A 23,799-nucleotide genomic window follows, 5' to 3' on the forward strand; every position below is an offset into this window, starting at 1 on the left:
AATTTGGACTTGATCCTTATTTAGAGGGAGGAGTACCAGTTCAATTAGCTCAGACAACGAACACAAACACTGAGGATGACATACTCAAGGTCCCACCGAACGCAGAAAATATGGATCAGTCAGTTATATCAATGCTAAAAGCTCTGAGTTTTGAGGTAAAAAGTGGCTTTGAAGCCACACTAACCAATCAGCAGGAGTTAAAAGAGAAATTTGACGCATTAGCCACCAGAACTTCTGAATTGGAGTCGTCAGTTGTAGATTTAAAAAAGCTTGCCAACCAGCATAACAAGAAGCTTGAGGATGTAAATGTAAATGTAAATGTTTTTGAGCTTGTAAAGCGCACTGCTACCCGTCCATAGGTCTCCTGGCGCTGTATAACTCTGGGGAACCCGTCCTGGCTTTCCCTGTGGGATGGTCCCTTGCTGGGCATCCCCGGAATTGGTGGGGCCGTTGTGGAGATTAGGCAAGCTAATGCCCAGAGTTGCCGAGTGCAACCCCTGATTAGAGTAAGCACCGAAGCGAGAATTATCGAGTCCGCTGACCGAGGTCCATGACCCTGCCGCGTCGGGAATTGAACCCTGGTCCCAGGCCGACTTCTGCTCTTGGGCCTGCCGCCTCTAACCAGTGAGCCACACTACTCCAACAAAGGGAGCAAGGGCTCCAGGAAAAGATGGAGTCCTTAGAAAATGCGCAAAGACGCAATAATCTGCGCCTCCTGAAGATTCCAGAAGGGGCAGAGGCGGGCAATATTAAGGAGTTCGTTGCTGGATTGATCAAGCAAACTATTGAGCTGGAGGTTTCAGAAGCAGAAATAATAAAATATATCCAGCGAGTTCACAGGGATCCATTCAGGTTGAAACCGAATAAAAGTAGACCTAGAAAGATCCTCGTGTATTTTCAGACTTACACTTTAAAAGAGGAGATCCTTAATAGAGCTTTAAGAACTAGTGAACTCTCGTCGGAAGGATTTTCCTACCAGATCAGGTCTGATGTCTCCTCCATTACAGCATCTAGGCAGTGGGAGCTTGGTAAACTGTTAGAACCCTTTAAACAACTAGGCGCTACAGCCCAGCTCAAATTTCCTGCATCACTGAAAGTGATGTATAAAAATAAAATGAAAGTTCTAAAACGGGTAGACGAAGCAGAGGAATACCTTTAACTACTTACAGATGACCATCAGAGAGAATAACCTAATAATTATTAAAATTACTAAAAGATTCTAGATGAGGTATCCTCTATCACAATCATGATATTTTTATAATTCTTTTTCTATATATAGTTAGCTGAATTTCTTTTCTACCACTCACAACTTAATTATACGATACGCCCGGACGGAAGAGTCTCAATGGCCAAGTTAGGCCAAGAAAAGGAGGGGGGTTCTCCAGGGGAGCACAGGGGGTTCAGGGGAGTGAGGGGGGGAGGTGGTGACACTGGGTGGGGAGCATGGGGGAAAAAAATGTCCAAATCGCCAGATTCTAATTTTTTCTGGTTATACCTTTGTCAGGACAGATAGCGCAAGGTAGGGTAACAACAGCATCATATATCAAGATTCTATCATGGAATGTGAATGGGTTACGAGTTAAACATAGAAGAGAGAGAATCCTTCAGTATTTAAAGGATGCACCCGAAAATATATTTATCTTACAAGAGACTCATTCTACAGAAAAAGAACTAAGAGACATCTTTGAGAAAGAAAAATGGATCCAACAGATCATAACTTCTTCACAACAGTCCTCTACTAAAGGGGTTGCTATATTGATTAAATCTAATTCAGGGATACATTTGCTACAGTCTAGGTCTGATAAAAGGGGAAGATGGGCTATAGCAAAGATAAAACAACACTCACATAAATTTACGATTGTAGGATATTATGGTCCAAATACAGACGATCCCCTACCCTTAAAAGAACTTCTAGTTGAACTTTTAGATTTTGAAGATCCAATCATCTTTGCAGGGGACTTTAATCTAGTAATCGATCCAAAGCTGGATAAAACATCTGCGGCCAGGTTCTCTCATAATCCTAAAACCAGGGCAATATTATCTAATGCAATTGCTCAGTTTGGTTGGAAAGACGTCTGGAGACACAAAAATGGTAAATAAACGAAAAAAAGAAGAAAAAAAAGAAAGGGAGACCAGCAGAGAAACCATGGTCCTACCGGCCGATATCGCTGATTAATGCCGATACAAAGCTCTATTCAAAGATCTGGGATAAGAGGTTGGGCAGGATCATTGGCGGACTCGTTTCCCCTTGGTAGCATGGGTTTGTTCCTGGGCGGGGCACAACAGATCATACATGCAGAGCTATAACACTGTTTGATGCCCAGGATGCCAGGGGGGGGGAGATCGCCCCTGCTCGATGCAGGGAAAGCAATTGATCGCGTTGTCTGGAGCTTTCTCTGGGGTATATTGGCAGGGAGGGGTTTCGGGGAGAAAGTCATCAGAGCGCTTAAAGCCATGTATGTGGGTCCGGCTGCTAGAGTCACGGTTATGGGGGAGAAGTCGAATACATTTAATATAAAGAGAGGGACGCGCCAGCGTTGCCCCTGCTCCCCTATACTCTTTTCTCTGTATATTGATCCCCTTATCCAGAGAATATTAGAGAGCCCTAGTATCCCTCCTGTGATTTTTAACGGCCATGTCAATAAGATATTAGCGTATGCTGATGATCTGGCTGTTTTCACGACGAACCCCCAGCAGGCACTTCCGGCTCTGGTACAGATGGCGAAGGTTTTTGGTCAGGGCTCCGGATACCTCCTAAATGAATCTAAAACACAGATAATCTGTTCAAAAAATATTGTGAAATCCGATTCTAGATTTGTGGCTGTTTATTTAGGGGTAAAAATTAATGCTTCCGTGGGTAGAATAGTAGAAGAGAATTATTCCCCTCTAATTAAATCTATAGAGACCGAATTGAAAAGAATAGATGTGCTGCATCTTTCTTTGGTAGGCAGGGTCAATGCTCTAAAAATGTTAAAGTTCCCTAGAGTGCTGTATCTCTTTAGGGCTATACCCCTTTTTATTGATGAAAAATAATGAAACAGCTGGAGTCCGTCTTTATAAGGTTTATATGGCAGTATGGCAAGGTCAGACGTTCCTCAAGCCTTATGTCATTGCCGAGGGAAAGGGGTGGTATGGCACTCCCAAATCTTAGATTGTACCATTGGTCCTGCCTCCTGATTCAAATGTCTATTCTTTTTCAATTTGATGTCAGACCTGCTGGGGAAAATTCAAACTCAGGCACCCAGGGGCCTCCCCAAATCTTTGATGCTGTTGGGGGGAAAGCAATTGGCCTGTTGCTGTGCGAAGTGGAACGTAGGTTTTATAAGACGGCCCGCTTTAAGACTTTACACGGGGCTTGGTTGGACTGGAAAGCTATTTTGAAATTGTGTAATGCCCCAAAGATAAACTCTTATCTACATTTGGAAAACTCAAGTCTTCTTCCTCAGTTGAGGGCTGATAGGAATCTCCAGGTTTGGAAGAGAATGGGGATTAAGACCATTGGAGATGTCATGGAGGGGGATAAGATCATAGGGTTTGAGGACCTGCAAATGCGGTTTGGCATTCCTGCCAACCAGTGGTTTGTGTACAGACAAATTGCTCGCACCATAAGGGCCCTAAGACCTAAACTGAAGCCTCCGGTAGATATTCCTGTCGTTGAGGCCCTGGTTAGGGGGTGTAGAAAGATTAAAGTGGTTTACGATCTTCTGGTGGTGAGGATTCATGACGATATCGGAAAAATGGAAAGCGCTTGGGCCACTAAACTGGGGAACCCAGATGTTGATCTGGATCCTGCACTTGGTTTAAATAAAAAGCTTTTTCGGGCCTCTAACCTACGGGCTCAGCACTATAAAACAGTTTTTAATCTTTATCATACTCCGGCCAAATTATTTGCATGGGGTGTCAGGGCTGATGATTGCTGCCCGAGGTGTAATTCAGGTCAAGCAGACCTAGTACATATGTTTGTTACCTGTGACCGGTTGGGCCCACTCATGGATTAGATCATGAAATTCTAGGAGGGGCTGCTAGGTCACAAGATCGATCTATCCCCTACATTGGTGTTAATGGGTACAGACTCAAAATTGGCCCTGGCAGAGGATGAGGAAGCCCTGGTTTTTATGTCGGTAGCTGTGCTTCGAATCTCGATTTCAGCTGGCTGGAAAGATGTTATTGCACCCTCCTTCCAGATGTGGCTCTTGAGACTCTTGGGCATCCACAATATCGAGTCTTGTTTATATGAATTCAAAGGAGTTAAAAAACGGGAGATGGGAAGACGATTTTGGGCCCCTGTTATGAAGTGGAGGGATGCCAGAATTTGATCTGGAATTAGTATTTTATTGTCATATTTATCTGAATGCAAATGTATTTTATTCCCACATCATGAATTGTGCATTTATCTATTTATATTTCGAGTGTCATGTCCCTGCTATTGCTTTTTGTATCAAATTTTAATGCTTCGTTTGTGTCAATTTAATTGTTAACTCCTTTTATTGCATCATAACCTTCAATAAATAAATAAAAATGTTAAAAAAACATGTTAATGCTACTTTTGCTGCTAAATTCACTTCATCTCATCGATAGTGTGAGGCTCCCTCAAAGTTTTGTCTTGCTTGTGTTTTTCCAAACCTTCAGAGAATATATTGCATCTGGAACTCTCAACAGAGGTGAGCCCTCGCTGCAGCTGACCAGGTGCTCTAAGATGAGGTCCCTTATTAACGCCTTCCATTCATCTTTAAGCCTTTCATATACTCATCCATCTCGCCATCTTTTCATACTTCTATCCATCATTTCACAATTCCATCCATCCACCATTTCATTATTAGTTTTCTATCCCTCCACTCACACTTCCAAACCTTCATACATTCTTTTTATCCATACATTCATCATCCAGTCTTCATCCATCCACCCATTCACCTTCCTTTTATCAGTCCAGCAATCCATTCTTTCACACCTCCATCCACGCAAATACTCATTAATTCGCCCATTCCTCCAGACATTTATAATTCCAGGCACTTTCTTTTTCTTACTCATGCACATATTATTTTATCCTTTCATCCATCAGTCCATTCACCCTTGCATCCATCCTTTCATCGTTTTTAGGTCGAATCCTGCGTTGCAGTGCATGCGCTGTTGCAGGCGAGAGTTCTTGTTAGCAAGAAGGGGCATGAAACCACGCCCCTTCTTCCAATGGCCGGCCTCGCGAAACGGAGGCCTGCCACTGGACAAAGCCCGTGTTCGGATGATTTGTCCGGCTGTGATCCCGCCTCTCGAGGACTGGGTGACGTGTCTTACGGTGTCGCAAGCGTATTTTCTAAAATATCGCCATGGCAACCATGAGTCAAGTCACCAGTCCGGGAGGGGCGGGATTCATTATCGCGTTTCCGGCTATTTTTTTAATTTTTTTGTGCATTTTTGCAGTCATTCCTGCGCGTTCCTCGGCGGTGGAGGAGGTAGGGGAGAGGCGGTGCTGGTTCCAATTGTGGTAATATGTTTCTAAAATATTAAGTAGTGTGCTTTTTTGAATGTACACTTTTTTAATATAATGTCTCCGACTGTTAGTAATCTATTTAGCATACATAGTATTCAAAATATGTTAATCACTTGACGTACATAAATGTGTGTTCATTTGATTTCTGAATAATACCTAAGAGTGTTTGATTCCAAACAGGTCCGACATTAAAGTTTCATTGTAAGGAATCATCTGAACATTGAGAATCTATTTAAAATATATTATTGACGGTTTGGTCAAGCGAGCCTTGTCCTTCTTCTGTGTTCATACGGCCCAAAGGTTCAGTAAAGCAGTCTAACTTCCGCGTGTTCAACACGCTAATTACAGTGGAAATAATCTGTCAGAAGTAGGAAGTGGCGTTATATGTCTGTTAGCGGCCTGCTGATTTCCGGTTTTGATAGGTGAGTGAGGCGGGGGTAAGGAGCAACAAGGCATGGAGGATCCTGTGGAGTTCCTGACTTGGGTCCTCTGGGGGATGTTCCACGCAGCGCATATTGCTGTGACGACTCGGTGACACACTGACCCCTTATAATATGTACATCCCCACCTCTCCCCGTTCCGCATGGCAGACATCGCGCAGTCATAGAAATCACGACAGGTGGAGTTGGCGGGAACTAATGAAGTACTGGGAAAAATATTAACCGATAATTTTAACTTCTAGATGCACGGAATAGAAGTGGTTCAGTCTTCAGAGCTCCTTCGCCCTACGTCTCTCCGTCGCCCTACGTCTCTCCTACCAGATATTACAAATGAGCGGATTTCATGGAGTTATGCACACTGATACAGATACCGAACTTTTTTATTTTTTAAATAAGCATAATAGTTGTATACTGGGAGAAGAGCATTGGTGTTGGCGTTTTAAGAAATTGCCGGCATTCGCTTTGCACTCTCAGTTCAAGTGGCGTGGGCCAGTATTCTGCATTTTTCAATTATAAACTTGGGCAGGAGAGAAGTGGCGAAGGAACAAGCAAGCGCCCTCCAAATGCTTTAGTTTAAGAGCAAGTACATACGTTTGAAAGAAAAAAACAAGCATTGGCATAGCCAAAAGGTCTCGCCTTTGGGACATTATAAGTGTTTAGCCATGCAACAGTTGATGTTGCCCCAAGGATATTGTGCTGCATAATTAAATACTTATAAGGTCCCAAAGGCGAGACCTATTGGCTATGCCAATGCTTGTCACCTTTCCTTCTCGGCACAGTATCTTCCTTCCAGTCCTCTCTCTCCCTCTCTCTAATTTTCCCAATCCTGTTCTTTCCTCTACATTTCTTTGTTATTAGCTTTTCTTGCTTGACCTCTGTTATCATGTCCCATATTTTTGTGTTTTTAAGAGCTTTTGTCTGCAGAGCTGCAGGCAAGAATAGCTCATAAATAATTGAGTTCAACACCTCTCCTGCTTAAGCTCCAAAGAGGGGGTTCACAACCCCACTGATCAAAACCTCATACTTAGTGGAATTAACCACAATTACACTAACATGTTTTCAATAAAACAATAAAGATCTTCACTTGACTGGATTATCTGAAATTGTATTCCATTTGGAAAACACTGACATTTTCAATTCATTTTTATTAGAAGTAGAATAGCAGCTCAAACAGTAGTTATGGAGTTACTGTGCAAATACATGAAATACACCGTTCAGAAAATATAATTCAAATAATAAAATACACTTTTCAAACAAATTGTGCAAAATCGTATTTGCATATAGTTTGTCAGTCACTCATATAATTCATCAGTATTCTGTCCAGCAGTAGGCACACTCCCTAGGTCGATTCAGGGTCACTGCAAAGAAGTTGACTGGACTAAATATGGGAAAAAGTACCCAAATGGTGGAACCAAGGCTTATTGACTGGAACCAACAGACGAAAAAAAACTTTTCCAGCAATCTCGGTTTCTGAAGCCATATCAGGATTCTTATTTAAGAATTTGAGACCGATAGAAAATTATCTGTGGCAAGTGTTTTGCTTGTCAACACATTGGACAGGTAAATTCGGGTAACAGGATAGCCACAGTGAATCTATTTGATAATTCACTTGTACATTGCTTGAGTGGAAATAACTTGCAGGTCATTCTGAAACACTGAGTAGATTTTATTATTTGGCTGTTTCTGCACAGCCCCCTTTCGTGATGGCTTCATGTATGGTAGTAACTGAATTTGCCTGTCATTCCAAACTACTTAAATGTGACTTCCTATATGATATGTGACTTTTTTCAACCAAGCAATGATGAGAAATAAGGTAAAGCACATATAGAACCTACGCGAGGGTAATGAAAGATAGTTGGCGCCTGCAAGCGGTCCTCCATTTATTGCTATGGTATTTTTAAATGAAATATTGTGGCAGCTGCTACCAGTGTTACTTTCACTGTACTACCAGAATCAGAGGTACACTGGTGCTGGTTTTTGTGTTTTTAGTCCAATTTCCCTTCACTTGTTAAAAAATAGCAAGTCCTGTACTTTCGGACACAGAGTTTTAATACAAATCGTCGTATCACGACAGTTCTGTATTAACCACTACTAGCAGTCACAAAGAAAACATTGCAAGTATTCATCAACGACTACTGTACTACTGTTACTGCTGAAGTACATTGTGAGTAGATGCTTTGTGATTCCAGGGATGTTTCCGTGTCTTTAAAGTTCATCACTTTCAAAGAGTCCAGGGTAGGGTGGTTCTTCGTTTTTGAAGGGTTCTCCATGCTTTGCTTCCTGTACTCTCTCATTGAGCGTAGAATAGAGGCTGAACGTTGGTCGTACTTTCAGCGGCTTGGGAGCTGGGGTGTTTGGGTTGAAACGAGCTGAAACAGAAGAGGAGAACTGTCAATTCACTTGTTTGCTTATGTATCTATTTCCCAAATTCATTGGTATTTAAATTTGCAATTGCTTGGAAATGTTCCTCATTCAGTACAAGATGCTGCCCTGCCAGACAGTGAACATAAAGGAATATATATTAAGTTTATATGGGCACTGGTACAGCTCAATACAGTTTTCTGCAGCACTCAAGCGCTTTTACAATCTAGATGTTATGTTTTACATTGTGGTATGACACCCACAAAAATTAGCAGTGAGTCTAGGTTAACCATATATGTACCCGAATAGACAATGAAAATATATATATATATATATGGGAAAGGTTACCACTTGAAACAAGTTCCCATCAGTTCACCATCGAGACCGCCCTTCATCATCTGGGATCTCTTTGTAGTTCAAGATACTGCGGAAACCTCTACTGACCCGGAAGAAGATGATATAACCAGGTCAATGGGAATCCTAACTCTTAAACCACAGAAGTGAAGATGGTGTGTATTGTGGGGAACTGAATAGCAGTGTTTTAGAAAAAGGTGTAAGTGAAAAAGGATAAGAAAAAGTTCTAAAATTAGGTCGTGATCAGGGAAAAAGAACAACTTTAATATATGCCCTAACACTCCTAAATCAATAAAAACAGTGCAATTAGCAGTGTAACAAATAACCGCTAAGATTAAGATGTAAGGTCGACATGTTTCTGCAGTCACTGGAGCAATTGACACCCCTGCTGCTTCATCAGGACCATTAGTGCTACTGCTGTATACAAATTAAGACCATATCACCTGGTAAGTGTATGTGTACTCGTCTTCCCGTTCTAGAACAGAAAAATGAGAAGAGAATATAAGGGTACATATAAATGGTTAAAAACTATATGATGAGCAACGAATATGATCGTGCCTACATTCTAGAACTATACATCAATTCTAATTAGTTCTAGCTCCATGACAAATCTTTTGGCCAATATGTAGACAAATGTGTTTTGTCTCATAACATAATCTTTAGATCACTCACCCAATTGAAGGGAAGGAAACGCCCCACCTCACCCGGCACCAGCTCAGGTAGTGGGTGCACCGCACTACAAAAAATTAATTGTAATTGTCAGAGAGACAGTGTTTGTGCATGGAATGCACAAATATTCACATTCCTCATTCGTCCAGCCTATTACACACCTCCCATAGGCGTCACAGTCTCCTACCGATCACATTCCGAGTTAGTTTTAAGTTTTAGAAGAATATTCAAAAAGTCAACCGTTATTATTATTTAGTTAAACTTTCTGAAACAGTGGTCTTTTTTAAAATTCGATTTTTCACAATGCCATACAGCGCTCGCGCTTGCACACACTTTCATTCAATTGTTTGCCTACCTCTCCGTCGGTACACCGGTCGTCCCTCTGAAGCTCTTTCGTGGGGAGGAACCGACTCGGTGTACCGGCGGGGAATAAATAGATCTCTCATTTCCGGATTGGGCGTGTGTTGCACACGCGGAGCCCGATGACGTCATGGCGTATCTAGGATATCTGGGTAATGTAGTTTCTAAGGAGTCACCGCATCAGACCGCGGTTCGAATCTTCTGTGGATATAAATTCTACGTGGCTCCTGAAATAAATAACATAATTCAGATCCCGTATTTAAATTCATTTTGAAGATATTAGCGCCAAATGTTCTCAACCCAATAATACAAAATCGACTTCTCTGTGTCTGTGAAAGCATGCTAGCATGACGTATTGGGATGTCTGGGTAATGTAGTTTCTAAGGTGTCACCGCTATGGACCGCGGTTCGAGTCCTCTGTAAATATAGATTCTGTTAGACACCAAAGCTAAATTGTATAATTTGGATCCTGTATTTTTTTTTAATTATTTTCAAGGTGTACAAACACAAGTTTCAAACCCAATGGTACAGAATCAGCTTTTCTGTGTCTATGAAGGCGTACTGACCGCTCATCATATGGGCTATTATACAATAGCGTTTTTATTCCTACTACCCAGAACCTGTATTCAGAATCCAACTAGTCTTGTATTAAGACAATACTCTCTAGTCAAAAACTATAATCAGGCTTATTGTTGTAACCACCTGAATATAGGATACACACTATTGACTTATTATCAATGTAACTCGTTCTGATAAAGAGGTTGGCAAAATCAAATTATTGTGTTAATTTGTAGACTAAGATTGGTAAATGCAGTGGCATTAGGTATTGGATCTGAATGTTTGTCGGATTTATTTCAATGACTATGCTCTGAAGGTAGGGTCGTTTACAGTGACATCCAGGGGATTTCGTCATTCAGACCTAGTTTATCTGTTTTAAGTCTGAAAACCCACTTCTGTTCGCATCTAAACAAGAATTTTGAGACATCAGTAGTACTTGAAGGAATCAATGGCTGATCGAGTACTGTCCAAAATATGTCAGAAGGCTGGTGGCCCACCTGTAGAAAATGATTAGTCAGCTTAGTTGCCTGTTTGCCACAGCGAATCGAGCTTTTGTGCTCAGAGATTCTCAACTTGATTTTTCTTGTAGTCATCCCTACATAGAGTAATTTACATGGGCATGTAATCAAGTAAATCAAGTGAGAGCTATTGCAATTCGTTAATCTTCTGAGTTGCCAGGGTTTGTCAGTACCTATATCAATAGTAAGTGTTTTGGCTGTTTGTGGACAAGCCGCGCAGCCCCCACAAGGATGGTGCCCGGTAACTGCGGGCAAGTCCCACAAGGTTCCGACTGCACGAGGGATCACAGTTTTTGGTCTTGTATGTACCAGTTGGTCCCTTATGTTACGCCCGCTCTTAAAAGCAAACAGGGGTGGTGGTATCCTGTCACTTCCTGTATTTAAGATCTTCCAATGTCGCTTGACAATCTTTTGGATCTGATTAGAATATGTGCAGTATGTATTAACACATGTAATTCTCTCCTGCCGTGGTTTAGGAGGTGTCAGTTCAAGGAGGCCCTCCCTGTTGTTATTGGAGGCCCTCTTCTTTGCATTCCTGACCAGATGTTTCGGGTATTTCTTAACCAATAGATTTCCTTCAAGAGCCTTCATGGAAGGCAGATTTTGTAGAGCAATTCCTCTGAACACGGAGGAATTGCCCAAAGGGCAGATTATCCCTGAGTGCTTTGGGGTGGAAGCTCTCATAATCAAGCAAGGAATTCCTGGCCATTGGCTTCCGATATAATTCAGATTGTAGTCCCCCCATTGATGCTTAGATCAAGAGGTCCAAGAATGGTAGTTGATGTTTATCAAATTCAATTGTGAATTTCAAAAACTGGTTTCTTTCATTCAACCACCCATGGAATTGATGGAGTTCATCCACCGTGCCGCGCCACACCACTAGGATATCGTCAATATATCGTTTCCACACTCGCAGACACTGATGGTAGGGATTGGTGTCTACGAGTATGTGTGTCTGCTCAAATTTGTGAACATACAGGTTAGCGAGACTAGGAGCAAATACGCTACCCATACTAGTCCCGCTAACCTGCAGGTAGATCGACTCCTCATATTGAAAATAGTTCTCAGTCATGGCCATCGTGGCCAGGTTCATAATGAATCTGACTGGTGTTATAGAGTCGAGATCTCTGTTGGTCAAAAATTCCTCAATAGCCTCCAAGGTCTCTGTCTGTGGGATGGAAGTGTATAGACTCTCAATATCAAATGACACCAGAATGTCCAGATCTACATCAAACTCGATGTCAGGGAGAATCCTTAAGACATCTTTAGTGTCTTTTAGGAAGGTCGGCATCTCCCTTACTAGAGGCTGCAGAAAAAAGTCGACAAAGGTCGACAGAGGTTCAAGCACTGAGCCAATACCCGATATAATCGGTCTGCCAGGTGGCTCTTGAAGGAAATCTATTGGTTAAGAAATACCCGAAACATCTGGTCAGGAACGCAAAGAAGAGGGCCTCCAATAACAACAGGGAGGGCCTCCTTGAACTGACACCTCCTAAACCACGGCAGGAGAGAATTACATGTGTTAATACATACTGCACATATTCTAATCAGATCCAAAAGATTGTCAAGCGACATTGGAAGATCTTAAATACAGGAAGTGACAGGATACCACCACCCCTGTTTGCTTTTAAGAGAGGGCGTAACATAAGGGACCAACTGGTACATACAAGACCAAAAACAGTGATCCCTCGTGCAGTCGGAACCTTGTGGGACTTGCCCGCAGTTACCGGGCACCATCCTTGTGGGGGCTGCGCGGCTTGTCCACAAACAGCCAAAACACTTACTATTGATATAGGTACTGACAAACCCTGGCAACTCAGAAGATTAACGAATTGCAATAGCTCTCACTTGATTTACTTGATTACATGCCCATGTAAATTACTCTATGTAGGGATGACTACAAGAAAAATCAAGTTGAGAATCTCTGAGCACAAAAGCTCGATTCGCTGTGGCAAACAGGCAACTAAGCTGACTAATCATTTTCTACAGGTGGGCCACCAGCCTTCTGACATATTTTGGACAGTACTCGATCAGCCATTGATTCCTTCAAGTACTACTGATGTCTCAAAATTCTTGTTTAGATGCGAACAGAAGTGGGTTTTCAGACTTAAAACAGATAAACTAGGTCTGAATGACGAAATCCCCTGGATGTCACTGTAAACGACCCTACCTTCAGAGCATAGTTATTGAAATAAATCCGACAAACATTCAGATCCAATACCTAATGCCACTGCATTTACCAATCTTAGTCTACAAATTAACACAATAATTTGATTTGCCAACCTCTTTATCAGAACGAGTTACATTGATAATAAGTCAATAGTGTGTATCCTATATTCAGGTGGTTACAACAATAAGCCTGATTATAGTTTTTGACTAGAGAGTATTGTCTTAATACAAGACTAGTTGGATTCTGAATACAGGTTCTGGGTAGTAGGAATAAAAACGCTATTGTATAATAGCCCATATGATGAGCGGTCAGTACGCCTTCATAGACACAGAAAAGCTGATTCTGTACCATTGGGTTTGAAACTTTTGTTTGTACACCTTGAAAATAATTTAAAAAAAATACAGGATCCAAATTATACAATTTAGCTTTTGTGTCTAACAGAATCTATATTTACAGAGGACTCGAACCGCGGTCCATAGCGGTGACACCTTAGAAACTACATTACCCAGACATCCCAATACGTCATGCTAGCATGCTTTCACGGACACAGAGAAGTCGATTTTGTATTATTGGGTTGAGAACATTTGGCGCTAATATCTTCAAAATGAATTTAAATACGGGATCTGAATTATGTTATTTATTTCAGGAGCCGCGTAGAATTTATATCCACAGAAGATTCGAACCGCGGTCTGATGCGGTGACTCCTTAGAAACTACATTACCCAGATATCCTAGATACGCCATGACGTCATCGGGCTCCGCGTGTGCAACACACGCCCAATCCGGAAATGAGAGATCTATTTATTCCCCGCCGGTACACCGAGTCGGTTCCTCCCCACGAAAGAGCTTCAGAGGGACGACCGGTGTACCGACGGAGAGGTAGGCAAACAATTGAATGAAAGTGTGTGCAAGCGCGAGCGCTGTATGGCATTGTGAAAAATCGAATTTTAAAAAAGACCATTGTTTCAGAAAGTTTAACTAACTAATAATAACGGTTAACTTTTTGAATATTCTTCTAAAACTTAAAACTAAATCGGAATGTGATCGGTAGGAGACTGTGACGCCTATGAGAGGTGTGTAATAGGCTGGACGAATGAGGAATGTGAATATTTGTGCATTTTATGCACAAACACTGTCTCTCTGACAATTACAATTAATTTTTTGTAGTGCGGTGCACCCACTACCTGAGCTGGTGCCGGGTGAGGTGGGGCGTTTCCTTCCCTTCAATTGGGTGAGTGATCTAAAGATTATGTTATGAGACAAAATACATTTGTCTACATATTGGCCAAAAAATTTGTCATGGAGCTAGAACTAATTAGAATTGATGTATAGTTCTAGAATGTAGGCACAATCATATTCGTTGCTTATCATATAGTTTTTAACCATTTATATGTACCCTTATATTCTCTTCTCATTTTTCTGTTCTAGAACGGGAAGACGAGTACACATACACTTACCAGGTGATATGGTCTTAATTTGTATACAGCAGTAGCACTAATGGTCCTGATGAAGCAGCAGGGGTGTCAATTGCTCCAGTGACTGCAGAAACATGTCGACCTTACATCTTAATCTTAGCGGTTATTTGTTACACTGCTAATTGCACTGTTTTTATTGAATTAGGAGTGTTAGGGCATATATTAAAGTTGTTCTTTTTCCCTGATCACGACCTAATTTTAGAACTTTTTCTTATCCTTTTTCACTTACACCTTTTTCTAAAGCACTGCTATTCAGTTCCCCACAATACACACCATCTTCACTTCTGTGGTTTAAGAGTTAGGATTCCCATTGACCTGGTTATATCATCATCTTCCGGGTCAGTAGAGGTTTCCGCAGTATCTTGAACTACAAAGAGATCCCAGATGATGAAGGGCGGTCTCGATGGTGAACTGATGGTAACTTGTTCAAGTGGTAACCTTTCCCTTATATATATATATATATATATTTTCATTGTCTATTCGGGTACATATATGGTTAACCTAGACTCACTGCTAATTTTTGTTGGTGTCATGTAGAAACAGGGGTTTAGCAGTTAGGGTCTTTAAACTTTCCCTGGGACCCTCTTTTGTGTGTAGTTTCATTGTGGTATGCCACACAAGCACCCATGCAAAATATGCCTCGGATCCTATGCACGTGGGTCCCTCTCTTTGCAGGATCCACACCCAGACTGGGAACAGAAACCAGCCCTGGCAATTCCGCTGGACCAGCAACCCAGCACCCACGAGTAGGAGTGGGAGTGCTGGGGGTTTGGGGGGTGCTACTGAGAGAGGCACTCTGCAAAACCGGCCACCAGCAACACAAACGGCCCCCCCATCCCAGGACATACGAATAGAGCAGATTACACTCCTCCCAAACAGGCCATAGCTTTCACTGTCATCCAACTGATTGGCCACTACCAAACCTCAACAGGGTAGAGGGCAGAATGGAGCACATGTTGGAACGGTACCCTAATGGGTCACAGGCAATAACGGAGGAAGAAAGGGACTCACAAAAAAAATCATAGAACACCATATCTGCAAACCTATTTTGGCTAAACCGTTTAATTGACATTTCAAGATGAATAACTTTTACTGTTTGGTAGTAAATAACTAATAGAATTGTGTAGGAAAGTTGCCTAAACTACCTGGTGACCTCATATTTTTTTGCCTTTTTCTTGATCTTATTTTTGCTGCTATTATGACCCTGGTTGTTGTAACATTGCCACCTAGTGCCACAGGGGATGTGATCTGCCCCTAAAATGGTACTGTAAAATTGGTTTCAACCAACTGGTCTTTTTAATTGTCCAGTAAGGCCTCTGTAGGTTGGTAAAGAAACTGCACCACAAGTGTGAAAGTTAAATGTATATATGGGCTGCAGTGGGCACTTATAACACCACATGTATGTGACAAAAATACATAGTTCCAGGTAGCACATTTTTGCTCTGGCTGTGCTGCATTTTAAAAGCAGTGCAGTGACACATGCCAGGTAAAAGTGACCTTTCAATTTAAGAACATTTAATTGTAGATGTCACCTCTATAGTGTGACTTGTAAGCCTATATTGCTAGGTGTTTAATATAAAAATATGAAGCAAACAAAAGAGGAAAAAGTAGGTGAGGATATTGTGAGAAAATAATTAGGATTAGGTGTAGGAAATGTTCCAGTCACTGGCTAATGCACGGAATAAGATTGGCCCCTCCCTACGATCTCCTCAAATTTTCCTAAACTTGGGAAGACATTATGAAGGAAGGAGACCCTGCTGGAGGGATCGGGCTCAATGACCCTTGACTCCTTCTGGCACTTGGAGAGACTGGGTTCCTTTCCCAGAATGAAGTAGTTGACTTTCTTAACCTGCAGCAGTGCACAAAAAGTATGAGGATTTATGATTGCAAGAGAATCCAGCTGACAACTGATGACTGGGCACTGTAGGAGCCCTGACTGGATAGAGAATTAGTGCCTAGAATCCTAGCCCGAGGCCCTGAGAGCAGCAGGAGTGAGCAGAAATACCTTTGCCAGCATTTGAGGAACATTGTAATTTTTCCCACCTCTGGAGAGCTGGGACATGGTAAAGAGGCTTTTCCAGGAAGGGGGTACGCTCAGCAGGCAAGACAACCAAGTTTGTTTCCAGGAGCCCTACTCCGCTGCAGCTACCAGCTTTGCCCCAAGAGTGGATTTTGAGAACTAAAAAGGTAACAATTCTGAACGTAAAATCTCGGACTGGGGCACGGCGGCAAATCTATCACAGTTGCAAAGTGACCCTAGTGTCTACGAAATCCAGCTTTGTCCCACCTGAAGCATTTGGGGCCTTAACCATCAGCTTCAACAGGATCTTGACACTGAAATATCCAAATTCAAAAGACCTTCACCAGCTTTGGACTTAGACCTTACCCATGTAGAATACTTTGACTTCCAAAAACAGTCGAAGTCTCAAGTTAAAAACTTCAGCTAGGAGACCACCTTGATATACCTGATCTCCACACCATTGGGGTTGGCTTTAAATTGAGCCAAGGTCCCAGTCAAACGCAAAATAGTAGTTGAAACATTTTTTTGTGTATATATATATATATATATTCACTGAAAAAACCATAGGTTATAGACCATATATAGTTAGGAATTAGCATTTACAAAACCTTGAAAATTCACTGAAAAAACCATAGGTTATAGACCATATATAGTTAGGAATTAGCATTTAGAAAACCTTATTTTACTCACACAAAACCATTGAAATTCCATATATAGTTAGTTGCACTAACTATATATCGCGCACCCGCAATCCACTGCTGATGATGTCACATATTACATCATTCATGACATGGTCAGTGACATCACTGATGACATCACTGATGACATCTCAAATGACATCACTGATGACATCACTGATGACATCACTGATGACAACATCCAGTGACTGTATGTTTCTGTAAAGTTAAAATGTGTCTTACATATTGAAGAATGAGTGCAAGTATAAGTGTCTGGACAAAGGATTTAGTAGGTGCATGACTGAATGTATGAGTGAGTGATTAAATGTGTCTCTTTGAGTGCATGGGTTAGTGACTAAACTGTCTTAATTTGTGCATCATTATGTCTGTTGTTCTGTAAACTGCTGCATGTGTTGATCAGTAGCTATATGATTAACTATATGGGTTACTGATTGATTGTCCAAGTATTTGTATGGGAGACTGAGTGTGTGTGTGGCTGGCTGGGAGGTGTGTGACTCTGTGCAGATCAATGTGTACTTGTATCAATGATTGTATAAGAAGGTAAGTGTGTGTTAGTATATGTTTGAAAATGTAAGGTGCTCTATGTTTAACTGTATAGACAAGAAAATGGAAGTGTCATTGATTCTTTACAGGACTGACTAGGTGTGTGAGTAACTCCATGGATGAGTGGCAGACTGTGAGTGTCTGTATAGGTGTATGAGTGCATATGATAGTGTTGTAAAGATGAGTGATTGTGTGTATGAATGATTGTATGGGTGAATGAGTGAATGTGTGTGTAGACATAGGAATCAGTGAGTGCCTATGTAGTAACTAGTATTGGTGTGTCAATGGTTTCAAAAATTATACTCTGTATTTAACACTGGGTGAAACAGAGGTTATATTAAAATGTGAGGAGATGCATTGTATTGTCACATGAATGATATCATCAGTGATGTGGTCATTGATGTCAAATGAGATGTCATCAGTGATGTCATCAGTGATGTCATTTGAGATGTCATCAGTGATGTCATCAGTGATGTCACTGACCATGTCATGAATGATGTAATATGTGACATCATCAGCAGTGGATTGCGGGTGCGCGATATATAGTTAGTGCAACTAACTATATATGGAATTTCAATGGTTTTGTGTGAGTAAAATAAGGTTTTCTAAATGCTAATTCCTAACTATATATGGTCTATAACCTATGGTTTTTTCAGTGAATTTTCAAGGTTTTGTAAATGCTAATTCCTAACTATATATGGTCTATAACCTATGGTTTTTTCAGTGAATTTCATTGGTTTTTTAACAGCTAATATCTGTAGCTGTAAAATGTATTCTTCTTTAAATCCAAAAATATATTTTATATGTTTATTAATAATTTTTTTTTTAATATTTTTTTTTCTTCGTTCCCGCTTCGCGAATCGGGAAGATTCCCGTTAGCTGACCTTGATGCCGCGAAATAGACCGCGAGCCGGTAAACGTTTCTTTACCGCAACTGCCGCGTTAGAAAACAACATCGTGACGCCTCCCGTCCGCATGACGTTTCACGTTGTCGCGTGATACGTCATATGACGTGCTACGTTAGCGAACTGGTACGCTTACCGAGTCGCAAAGCACAGGTTTCTGGAAGCAAAGCGGGAGGCCCTGCAAAGCGCTTAACGTAAACACAGCAGGTCATGTGACTTGGTAATAACACTTTTCATTGGTTCATTTCACTTTTGGTTTCCTAATGATGTAAGACTAGGTCATATAATCTAAAATGAACACTTTTCATTGGTTGAGAACTCTTGTTTTTCCCAAATGATGAAAATCCCTCCTTCTTTCCTCACTCTGACTTTCATCATTGTGAGAGAAAGACCCTTTGTTACCAGTGAGCAATGGCTTCTTTAGTAGCTTCAGCTGGTGCTTCCCCACCACCTCCACCACCTCCAAGGAAGAGTGGACCACCTGCTCAAGTTATAATTCAGCAAGAAGAGGAAGAAGAAGAACAGGACGACGAGCACGAAGAGAGGCACTTTTTGCCTGAGGAGCCCAGGACGTCTCACCGGAAAGAAAACTTCATTTGGCAATTTTTTAAAATTCCCAAAGGTCAGAAAAAAGTAAATGCAAGATACGTAACTTGCCTTATATGTCAAGATAGACTGTCCAGAGGGACCGACAAAAAATACAGTTTCGGAAACTACACAATGCATCGCCATATGACTAGGTGGCATCCTAACAACTACAGTGCTGCACAGTTTCGTAACGACCTAGATAATCTCCCTATTATGGCCAGAAGATCTGTTGTACCGGAAGTAACGGGACCAGAGGGCAGGGAGATGGTGCCAAATATTCAAACGAGATTTCATGAAGTAAAACAAATCTGCGTACATTGCAGTGGATTCATTTGCTACGGAGAAAGAAGCATCACTCTGATCAACAGAGCTATTGACTATCATATGCAAGTTTGTACGAAACGCCCCAAATAATAAATACTTTTTTTGTGTGTTGTTGCTCCTGTTGAGCCCTTCACAATGAATCGTTTTCATTGCCCCCTGCAAGAAAAACCCAAAAAAATATAAAACTGTTCAGAAAAATTCAAAAAAAGTAAAAAAATGTTCAGAAAAATAATAAAAAAAATATAAAACAACAAAAACAATAAAAAAAAAGTTCTTTTCAGAACTATCTCCCCGTTATTAAAAAATGGGTACAATATTTGGAACTGTGCCAACCTCTATTTCTCGTAGTACGCTTCCCAGTTCGCTCGCCGGTACGCGAACCGGAAGCGAACCAAAAACAGTAAGTATAAGAGAAGGAAACAGACACTTATGTTAAAAGAAAGACAGCTATAGGGGAGTAAACTAGAGATACTATAACCCGTAATCCACTGCTGATGATGTCACATATTACATCATTCATGACATGCTCAGTGACATCATCAGCAGAGGATTGCGGTTTTTTTGGCAACGTGCCTTATCCACGGTTTAATAACGCTGCCTTTTGCTTTATATACGTTTTCAAATTGTATGAAATATATACCAATAGGTCGTTATGAACCTTTAGGTAGTGCTTTTCTTCATGAGGTCTGGTCGCTTCCATACACATACAGATGTTTCAAAGATGATCAAGAAGTTTATCTGAATGGAGAGGAATGCACTGAGACGCCAGATCATTCACTAATGTGTAGGCACATACAGTTACACGGTTCATGCAACAAACACCGACCAAATATGGCTTGCGTGTTGCAAGGCACGCCAGTTCCTGCTATCATCCCCACGTTCAAGTTGTTGGAAAATGGTAGTTATTTGATGCTCAATAATGAAGATTGTTCTGGGTTAATTAAAAGTATTCCTTTTATCGTAACAGTAAGTGAACGGGTTATTTGCTGCAAAAATGTTCTATTTCCTCCCACACATGAACATAGGGAGTTTTCAATCTGGCCACAAATACCAACCTTGGGAGCAGATTTCAACGGCATGGCAAGAATAAGAGCTCTTTTGTCTCAGAGAGAGGTGGCCTTGAGTTTGGCCCGTGAAACTTTCGTGCTTCACATAGCGAACACCCGTACAGAGGTGCAGACCCTTTTCAATACTGATTCGCCTTTGCATTTCAGCAAGATGGTTCGGACTATCTTTAACGCGTCCTCCACAAAGGCCCTGGCGCACTTTTTTAAAGTTGTTACCAGTGGTCTCGTGACTTCATTTGAGAAAATCTTTGGAGTCATCCCTGCTTTCTTTCATTCTATTTTCTCCACTGTGCTTCGTGGATTGCCATTTTTACTTGCATTACCAGCGGACGCTCTTGTGCTTTTTTACATTTTTAAATATGGATGTCCCTCCTGTGCAAGCTCCCGCCCTGCAGCTGCTGACACTGTTCCGCAATCGCATGCTAGAATATTATGGCACAATGCCATTGGCGATATTAAGCACGGCATATGGATTATCTTTTCGATTCTCCTACTTCACCTGTGTCCAGCCTGTATTTCACTGCCTGACCTGTGATTTCGATTGGGCCATTGATTTGTGTCTCTGCGGACCGGTTTCTCCTGACGTCGACTTTAATCAGCTGATGACTCCTATCATTACTCACGAGTTGGTTTGTCCTCGCGAAAGGATTATGGCTGTGGCATTGATGCATGGACTAATTGGTCCCTGGAATTTACTGGCGGCAACACAGTCTTTCTTGGAACAGAGCTTTCTTGAAAACCCACCGAGCTGTCCTCTGATGGTGATAGAGGATCCGGTGCTGGGAGAGCACGTATGTTCTTTTCCGCTTTTAAATTGGATGGCTGAACTCTTTTCGGATGAAGACGGTGACTTCCTATTGGAGGCTGTTGCAGCTTATTTTGCATACACAGTTATGTCATAGACCTTTTTCATGTTTGATATGCTGAGTACTAGCATTTCATTGACAATTCATTGACTTATTTGTCAAGTTTTTATTATTTAGCTTGCCTATTGGCTTAAGACTCGATAAAGTACTTGGCTGTTTTATTTTTCTTTAGCATTAAATTTTCCTAGTTTTTAATGTTTTACCTTGCGGACCGTCCACATATAAAGTTGCAATCTGCTCTCATGAGATGGCACTTCTATTATCTTATTCAGTTCGTTTCCGGATCATGGGGAGGTGTCATCTAGGTCCTGGATATCTTTACACCGTGTTAAGTTAGCATGGGCTCATTACCGGTTTAAACGCCATTTTTCCTTTTTTTGCAACTTCTGCACACGACACTTAGTTGTTGCTTTAGCTTTCAACCTAGTAGTTCATCGTGGTTTACATGAGAATAATATGTTATTGCTCTACTATCTGCTTTGCTTGTTAAACTATATCTGTACAGCGAGTGCTGAAGTTTCAAGAACAACACGATACAGAATTGTTATGAGGTCTGATCTGCACGACTTCATACTCATAACATAAGTGCAGCTTCTGCCAATTCTGGGCATGAGGCGGGTTTTATATTGCTTTGCCGAACACACATACACAACACTTGATGCGGTTCACATGAAGAGAGAGCTGGTGTATGCTGATGTGATTCCTTCAAATCTAAGACACTAAAGTATGGGCACGCCCTAAACCAACACAAACAGACCTTCTTAGCAAATAATATAATATGTGTATTAGGGAGGTTGAGATATAAGCAGCCGCGGGCCGTGGAGGGAGTTACGGTGGGGCAGGGAGGCGGGGAGGGGGAGGGGCAGGGTGGAGCCCTCTCCACCCTGCCCCTCCCCCTCCCCGCCTCCCTGCCCCACCGTAACTCCCTCCACGGCCCGTGGCTGCTTATAAGTGTTGATAACTCTTATTCATTTACAGCATGTTAACATACTGTCACCATTCGCTTTTTATGTACTAGTAACTATGCTGGTAATTTTGCTACTGATAATATGTGTACTTGTATTATCTAAGATACTACGCCTGAGAAGACGGCATTAGTAAATAAACATTTCAAATACACATGTGTTCTTCTTAACTCCATGTTCTGGTTTCTAAGAAATATATAACGACCGACTGTTCATGAGTTCCACGTATCCTGAGGTACTATAAGTTCATATTCTGGATTGTCTAAACATTGAGAGTTTGTTATATCCAATGTGACACTGTACCTAGCTTGCTAAGGGGTTTTTGATTACTAAGGTGAGTTTTGGGGCACCCTAATTCGCCGAGGTTCCAATCCTCTGTCCACAGTTCTGTGTGAGAACAGAAACCCTGCGACAGGGGCACCCCCGACCCTTGCTGGAGCTTCATCACACTTGCGATACAACTCCAGCAATGCGCCACCTTTACGGCACAGATACATCACGCATCTGTGCTGTTTTTGCCCCATGATGCGCCGCATTGTAAATGCAGCACACCATAGGTGACGGAACAGCGGCACAGAATGACTAACACATCCCTGGTGATGCGCCAGTCATCATAAATCTATCCCTATACTTCTTATCTTGTTCGAGATGAACCGCCATATGTATCATCAAAGTTTTTTGCATTTCCTAAATAGCAAACTTTAAGGAATAAATAGCGATTCTTTACCATTCCTAGTTTGCGATGAGCTATTTGCTAATTACAAATTACCCATTCATTTCCTTCATTTCCATAGGGCGGTTGGACTCACTTTTAGCTCGAACGGCTGAATGGATTTCCACGAAACTTGGCAAAATTGTAGGGACTGGTAGCCCGATGTGCCTTTGCTATGTCTCAAGATATATGCTCCAGTGGTTTTTACGAAAATTAACTTTGAAAAATATATATTGGGCTACATTGGCCTATATATATGTTGGAGCCCAAATGTAGCCCAATGTAGCCCAATGAAGCCCAATGAAGCCCAATGTAGCCCAATGTAGCCCAAAGATGGCCGCCAGAGACAAAAAAAACAAATGTAGCCCAAATATCAGCCAGATGTAGCCCAACTATAGCCCAGTGACAGAATGACCAATCAGCTTCGCAAACCTCCGTTACGATATATATCTTTTTTCAACTACGCAAACCTGCTAAGCTGTTCCATCAGTCCTGTTCTGGGGCCAGAGGCACAGCGGCTTATATTTCAAGTTTGGACCAGCGCTCCGCGCACCAAGCCCACATCTCGCCGCACCCGCTTCGCGGGTGCCGCTTCGACGGGAGGAGTGAACAGCAACCCAGCGGGACATCTCTTGTGGCGGTAAGGCGGTAGTGGGCGCGAGGCGTCAGCGGGGCTGCAAGTGTGCGGGGACTTCATTTCCCAGAAGTCCCTGCAAGACCAA

At 41.8% G+C, this 23,799-nt stretch overlaps 1 protein-coding gene across 2 annotated transcripts in view; it reads right to left on the bottom strand.

Annotated features, from left to right (window-relative positions):
* Nucleotides 1–7,050: 7,050 nt before the first annotated feature.
* Nucleotides 7,051–23,799, bottom strand: part of MYOT (myotilin) — a 673,370-nt gene continuing 656,621 nt past the window's right edge. Inside the window, exon 17 of one of the 2 annotated variants that reach the window (XM_078653296.1) lies at nt 7,051–8,294. In XM_078653296.1, the coding sequence (XP_078509422.1) occupies nt 8,131–8,294 (164 nt within the window). In that variant the 3' untranslated portion in view covers nt 7,051–8,130. The remainder of the gene's footprint in view (nt 8,295–23,799) is intronic. The other variant, XM_078653297.1, reaches the window with a different exon arrangement.

This window comes from Lissotriton helveticus, chromosome 7 (assembly GCF_964261635.1).
Source record: "Lissotriton helveticus chromosome 7, aLisHel1.1, whole genome shotgun sequence".
In the NCBI taxonomy this organism is placed as follows: domain Eukaryota; kingdom Metazoa; phylum Chordata; class Amphibia; order Caudata; family Salamandridae; genus Lissotriton; species Lissotriton helveticus.